Source organism: Nanorana parkeri, unplaced genomic scaffold, assembly GCF_000935625.1.
Source record: "Nanorana parkeri isolate BGI_ZX_2015 unplaced genomic scaffold, ASM93562v1 scaffold637, whole genome shotgun sequence".
NCBI classification, from domain to species: domain Eukaryota; kingdom Metazoa; phylum Chordata; class Amphibia; order Anura; family Dicroglossidae; genus Nanorana; species Nanorana parkeri.
The window spans coordinates 827,809-835,249 of record NW_017306905.1 but is presented as its reverse complement, the minus strand read 5'-3'; the positions used below and the strand labels follow the sequence as shown (position 1 = coordinate 835,249).

Sequence of the window (7,441 nt, the reverse complement as noted above, 5' to 3'; positions counted from 1 at the left end):
AAAATGGTTAAAAGACTGGAGGAGCTTTCAAACTAGATAATGGGGGGGAGGGTAAAATAAAAACCAAAAAATTAAATATTAAACAACCAATCGTGACAGATAACACAGAAGGAAAAAATACAGGATTAGATAGTGGGCTCACTCCAGTCAACAGAGTCAACATAATCAAAGTAGTAAATCAAACCAATATAGAGAGCATACTAAATGTAGTCAATAAAGTAAATCTAATTGACCAAGGTAATCCAAGTAGGAATGGACCAACCGTAAAAGGAACAATTAAAATCAGTAGTGGGGAGCAAACCTTTAACCAGTAAATGTACAAAAATTCAATGTATGTTCAGCAAATGCTAGAAGCCTAGTAAATAAATAGAAGACCTTGAAGTTATCTTACTCGAGGAGGACTATGATATAATATGAATAGCATAAACATGGTTAGACGGCACACATGATTGGGCTACTAACATAGAAGGGTACAACTTGTTCCGGAGGGACAGGCTGGCAAGAAGTGGGGGAGGGGTATGTATATATGCTAAAAATAACCTCATTATGCACATCCGTGACGATATCGAGTGAGCTGGTGGAGATGATGTGGAATTGTTATGGCTAGAACTAGATAGAACGAACCCTAACCCTAACTGTAATCTTATTGTGGGTGTCTGTTATAAACCTCCAAATATAGGGGAAGAGGAGGAGGCCCACCTACAATCCCAAATAAAAATAGCGGGGGAACAGAGTAATGTTGTGGTAATGGGAGACTTCAATTACCCAATTACCCAAGCATCAACTGGGCTAATGGAACTTCCAAATCGGCAAAGGCAGCCCGTTTTCTTAATATGTTGCAAGACAATTTCATGGATCAGATGGTTGAGGTTCCGACTAGGGAAAATGCCATCCTAGATCTGGTCATCAGCAATAATACGGAGTTAATTGAGGATATTGTAATCGGGGAAACAATGGGTAATAGTGATCACAAGGTGATTGCTTTTAATATTGGGTGCAAGAAAGGGAAGGGAGATGGGCGGGCGAAAAGCCTAAACTTCAGGAAGGCTAACTTTGATAAACTACGCAATATAGTGGGTGAAATCGAATGGGAAAACTTATTTGATAAGCTAAACTTTGACCAAAAGTGGGACTGTTTCAAGAACAAATAAAAAAAATGCTATTACCAGGTGTTTACCATTGGGTAACAAAAGTAAAAGATCAAAAACAAAGCCAATATGGCTAAATAAAACAGTAAAACAATACATTAAGGAAAAAAAAGTATCATTTAGTAAGTATAAAATGGAGGGGACAGTATTGGCATTCCAAAACTACAAATAATGTAAACTACAAAAGATGTAAACTGGTAGTCCGTGCAGCTAAAATTGAATGTGAGAAATATATTGCCGAAGTTAGTAAAAAGAACTCAAGATTGAAGAAAATAGGTCACCAGCACTCCATAAGTTAAAATGAATGAGTCCTTTTAATGTAAAGAACCCCACATTTTTTTATCAGTGCATAAACAGTAAAAAGGGGAGAAAGGAACAGATAGGCTCAATAAAGGACATAAATGGGTCGTTACTCACAAACGACAGGGAGAGGGTCGAGGAGCTAAATACTTTCTTCTCATCGATATTCACAGAGGAAACAGACTGGTTTAATGTACACGATAAAACACAAAATTTAACAAGAAATACACCTCAGTGGTTGATTGAAACAGGGATACAACATAGGCTTAAACTACTAAATGCAAATAAAGCATTAGGACCCGATAATCTACATCCCAAGGTACTCAAAGAACTGAACAAGGAGATAACGAGACCACTGTTCCTCATTTCTAAGGAATCCGTAATGGCTGGTAGAGTACCAAGCGACTGGCGAAGGGCTAATGTGGTACCTATATTCAAAAAAGGGTCAAAATGCCAACCGGGGAACTATAGACCAGTTAGTCTGACATGCATAGTATGTAAACTGTTAGAGGGAATTATTAAGGACTACTTAGTGGAATTCGGCCGGGATCAGGGTACAATAAGTGATGTGCAGCACGGATTTAGGAAGGATCGTTCTTGCAACATTATGAACAAACTGTTTACGGTTAGCTCCATAACAAAGACCAGAGGGCACAACCAAAAATTGGTGGAAAAAAAAATTTCAACACACAGGGCACAAGGGGTTCTTCACAGTTAGAGCGGTCAAAGTCTGGAACTCGCTGCCACAGGAAGTGATTTCAGCTAAGAGTGTGGATTCATTCAAGAAACTGCTGGACGAGTTCCTTGGAGACAATAACATACAGGGGTACAGGTATGCCTAAGAGCAAAATCAAACATGCACAAACCAGCTCAAACATAAATGCACACACGCAATAGATTGGACTTGATGGACTTGTGTCTTTATTCAACCTCAAATACTATGTAACTATGTATTTGAAAATGATACCTGACTTTAATTGGAATTGCAGGCAAAACATAGTTACATAGTTTGTCAGGTTGAGAAAAGACACAAGTCCATCGAGTTCAACCTATAGAATGTCGAGGCTGTGGCACTGCTATCCCCATTATGGACTTGAGTTACATCGTGTTCCTTGGTGTGCACAGAGCTGAAGAAAGTATTTAACCCCTTCATGACTGAGTAACCAACTCTGAGTTATCTTTTAAGGGACCTACATGCTCAGGCTTGACAGTTTAATTAAATGTATGTTTTCTATTTTTTTTCTGCCAATAGATTTGTAATTTTGCACAGTTAGTCTTGCTATTGACACATTTTCCACACAGAGCAGTAACAGGTGACATAGTAATTTTCTGGTTCACCAATTCAGCCTCTCATCACATCTCCTCCTCCAACTTGTTTGCTGACATTGAATTAGCACATCAGTTCAGTCCATATGCAAAGAGGCAATCCAGAAAGTAGCAAAATGGAACCAGAAAGTAGCAAAATAGTCTATCAATGTGCACCATGTGACAGAGATGTGTAAATCACAAAGTTGGCTTTACTGAATTACAAACCGTTTGGCGGGCAAGACAGTAAACATGAATGTATTTCAACTGTGTATTTAGCTGTTTGAGTGCATATTTAATTCAACCCCCCCACCCTCCTTCCCCCATGAAGCTAGTCTGTTTTCTTACCTCTGCCAAAACTGCAAAGAAGTAGATGTTGCTCATGGTGTATACAAAAACCTGGTGATCAAATATGCCTCCAGGTCCGGCAGAATCATAGAAAGCGAAATATGGAAGGAAGAACATAACCAATGAAGTGTAGATACCATAGAGGGCATTTGCAAAGATCCTGGAACCAAGACATGTGTCCTTCTGGCTAGTTAAGTACAGACGAGGATGATGAAGACTTGTCTTACTATCCACATCCTATATATAAAAGAAGAAGACAGCATTACAGTTTGTTCAATGCTGTCTCTGTTTTTGCTGGGCCATTGTTGTAATAACAATTTTGACATAACAGTTGATATAGTTAAAGCTAAATCACTTTATTTCATAACACATGAATGTTAAAGCAATCTTGACAGGCCAGGAACACTTTGTGAGTGTTGGTATGCATGTGCCTCTAGCCATTGTGCTGCCTCACTTACAGGTTCGTCAGTCACGAAGGGGTTAAAAGACCCAGTTCTGGACTAGAAGACCCAAACCATGGCTATCCATAAAAGCAGTAACACAGTTCTCCTACATGTTCACCTGAACACTGCTCTAACCAGTAATACAAAATGCTTAGAAGAAGTAATTTCTGCTAAAAGGGGCTGTACCCGCTTCTGATACCAAGTGTGTACTTACTTTTTGCACAACACTACATCTATTGATATTTTTGTTGAATAAGTTATTAGAAAGGCAATTCTTTTCTTCTGTTTTTATTTAAGTATATTGTCTTTATAAGCAGCCATTGTTTGTATAAAGATCTATTGTTTGCCAGTTCAAATATGTTGAAAAAGTCAACAGTTTCCAATTATTTTTTTACATGACTGTATGTATGCGTGAAATGTTTACCCTAATTTTGATTAGCCAGTCCTATGGTCTAGACCCTTGGTTCGCAACTGGTGGGTTGTGACCCAAAAGTGGGTCGCGACCCCGTTTTCAGTGGGTCGCTGCAAGCCTTCGACTTTTCTAGGTGAGAGGCTCCTCTGCCTCCCCCTAGCACTGCACTGTCAGTTCTCTTGCCGAGCAGCCATTCAAGTGTCAGCTTGAGATAGGGGTGGGATGGGGCTTTGGCCTTGAGAGCTCCATTCCGTCCGCACTAGTACAGTGCATTAATCACATAGTACCATTAGATTAAACACACTGTACCACGCAATCGCACCTACCGTGCATTCTGGTGTAGGAGGTGTGTTGGGTTGTCATTCATTTGAATGGCACCCCAAACGCGCCTCCCACCCACAGTTCGAACACCCCTTCACCGGAAAGCGCAGTACCCTAATGCCGTGCATTCCATTGTAGTGCGACTTGGGTCGCGACTTAATGACCAAGGACAAATGTGGGTCCTGAGATTACACAGGTTGAGAACCACTGATATAGACAACCCTGCCACACAGCATAGTGATGGTGGTGACCACAATGTTCTCCATTGCACTTAATACATTTTGGTTCCTGCCTTTCCCCCTCCACTGAGGAGGTTGAGTTGGAGGAGGCCCAGCACCGCCAGTTGGCTGCAGAGGAGGCCGGACCCAGCAGCACCGGTCGGGCAGGGGAGGAGGCCATGCCCAGGCAGAGCCGGTCTGGTGGCGGAGGAGACCAGCAGCGGCAGGTAAGGAGCTGCATGTGCAGGGAAAGGGACCCTGACCAGCCCACCTGAGACCCTGCAGAATCTATGGCGGGCTGTGTGGGGTCTCAGGTGAGCTGGTCGGAGTCTCAGGTGGGCTCTGCAGGATCTCCAGTGGGCTCTGCAGGGCCTCAGGTGGGCCCAGAGTCCAGTGCGTTGCTATGTCCAGTACGTTGCTAAGTCCAGAGTCCAGTGTGTTGCTGTATCTAGTGCATTGCTATGTCCAGAGTCCAGTGCGTTGCTAACTCCAGAGTCCAGTGCGTTACTAAGTCCAGAGTCCAGTGCGTGACTAAGTCCAGTGCATTGCTAGGTCCAGAGTTCAGTGCGTTGCTATGTCCAGAGTCCAGTACATTGCTCAGTTCAGAGTCCAATTCATATACTGTTCTGCATTGCTGTATAATGTATCGCTGAGATTTGTAGTCCCTCTACAGCCGGTGCAATTCTGCATTAGAGTGTAAGCTCTTCTGTACATAAACTGTGACTGGCTCAGTGTTCTCTGTACAGCACTGTGGTATATGTCAGAGCTATATAAATTGTATAATAATAGTGCGAGACTGTGGGGGGACATTAGAGTGTAAGCTCCTCTGGTGCAGAGACCGCCGTGGGGGGCCAGTAAGATCTGCTGCCAAAATAAAATCTTGCACCAGGGCCCTCTACTCTTTACGTCTGCCACTGCCCCCAGCCTTCTGATTGGGGAACGAATGACCAAAACTAACAAAGACAATATCTCCAATGGTCACACAGACATTTATAAATACCTGACAGAGTGTACTCTATCAACTCTATCCAAAATTCAAAACAAAAAGCCTTGCATATAGATAGACTTGTAATCTAACCATGTTTTTAAGGAATACAAAAATTGTGAGATTTTATTACATTATGATATTGTGTTATATTTCTGCAATTGAACATGTTTTTTTTTGACCCAATTGGACATTTAATGCGAACACAGAGATGAAATTGTTCCTTTATTAAATCAGCTACTACTGTAAGTATCCACATTTAGTATTGTGGCAATAGAACTTTAAAATATTTTAATAGTCATTCTACCACTTACCTTGTCCAGCATCCCCATGTAAAGTGCTGGGAAGAAAGTGTAGATTAAAGTGTTGAAAATTAGGAACCAGATATCACTCACGGCCTGTTAAAATAAGAGTAACATATACAGTGAATAAAGCATATCTATGTATATTTGGGTTCAACAAATGAGAATAGAGCTGTATATAGTTTATTTTCTTGTTTGTTCACATTCTCTCTTTATGGTCTAATCAAAGTTCACTTTTATATAAAGCAAGTTAGCCTCATCCTTAGTCTCCATTCACACCCAGGCGTCAGCGTTTCCATGTGTTTTCCACGTGTCCTTCCCTCGCACATCCCAACATGCTGTGATCTGCCTGAAAGAAGCTCATGTGTCTTTTCCAGCGTTCTGTGTTTTACAGCTTGTGACAAAACTTTCAGGTGTAAACCAGTGATGGGCCGAACACCACCACATTCAGTTCGAATTCAAACTATTGAACATGGAAAGGTTCGAATTTGTACTCGAACTCAATGCAAGTCTATGGGACCATGAAAAATAAAATGTCCCCAATTTGAAGGCTTATATGCAAGTTATTGGCCATAAAAAGTATATGGGGATTTGGGTACTGCCGTGGGTGGACAGGAAATCAATGAGAAAAAACACTTTTAAAAAATGCAGTTGTTAAAGTAGCAGTGATTTTAACATTGCTTAACCCCTTCGTGACTGACGATGTACAGTACGTCGCCAGCATCGGGCTGTTTAAACAGTGTCCCAGCGGCTATTGCCGCCGGGACTCTGTTTAAACTTGTAAAGCCGACTGTCGGCTTTACAATCGTAAAAAAAAAAAAGTTTTTTGAATTAAAATAAAATAAAATAAATCTAATAATAAAAAAAATGTCAAAGTCTCCCGTCCCCGTGAGCACGCGCCTACGTATGAAAACAACGAACGAGCTACACATGTTGGGTATCGCCGCGCACGCCGGAGTGAGAGCAATAATTGTAGGGCCAGTATTTTGGGGTATCTCTAAATTGATGACCTGTGGGGGCTTTTAAAGCGTCTTCTATGGACTTTTTGGGGTACTTCAGTTTTTTGCCGTTTCACGGACGCACGCAATTTGTAACCTAGGCATGTTGGGTATCGTTTTACTCGTTGTAACCTTCTTTTATATTTTTTTTCATTTAAAAAATTTGTATTTTGTTGTGTTTTGGGGCATTTAATTAAATTTTTCACTAAATGTTGGGGTTTAATAAGGAGTTGCGCTAATATTGCGTAACATAAAAATTTGCAACTACCACCATTTTATTCTATAGGGTCTTGGCATTCAGAAAATATATAATGTTTTCAGGCCTAAAATGTGGAATATAACATGGGTGCAAAAAAGGAAAAAAAGGCATCAGTCATGAAGGGGTTAAAGGGAAACAATAAAAATAAAAAATTCCTTCAAATATCGTGCCTGGGGGTCCCCTAAACTGCCTGTAAAGTGGCACATCTGTACGATGTATAGAACCTGCTGCAGCAAAAAGTGACATTTGTAAAGAAGAAAATTACATTTAAAAAGAAAAAAAAAAGCGTGGTTCCCCCTTCCGAACAATACCAGACCCTTAAGGTCTGGTAGGAATTTTAGGAGGGACCCCATTAAAAAAAAAAAAAAAAAAGGGTGTAGGGTTTCCCCTAAAAGTCAAAAT

General features: G+C 40.9%; 1 protein-coding gene across 1 annotated transcript in view; it reads right to left on the bottom strand.

The window, feature by feature from the left end:
- LOC108792398 (phospholipid-transporting ATPase IC-like) overlaps positions 1–7,441 on the bottom strand; it is a 113,788-nt gene that overhangs the window by 8,040 nt on the left and 98,307 nt on the right. The window contains 2 exon segments of the mRNA XM_018563166.1: positions 3,102–3,338; positions 5,795–5,878. Coding sequence (XP_018418668.1) covers positions 3,102–3,338; positions 5,795–5,878 — 321 coding nt within the window.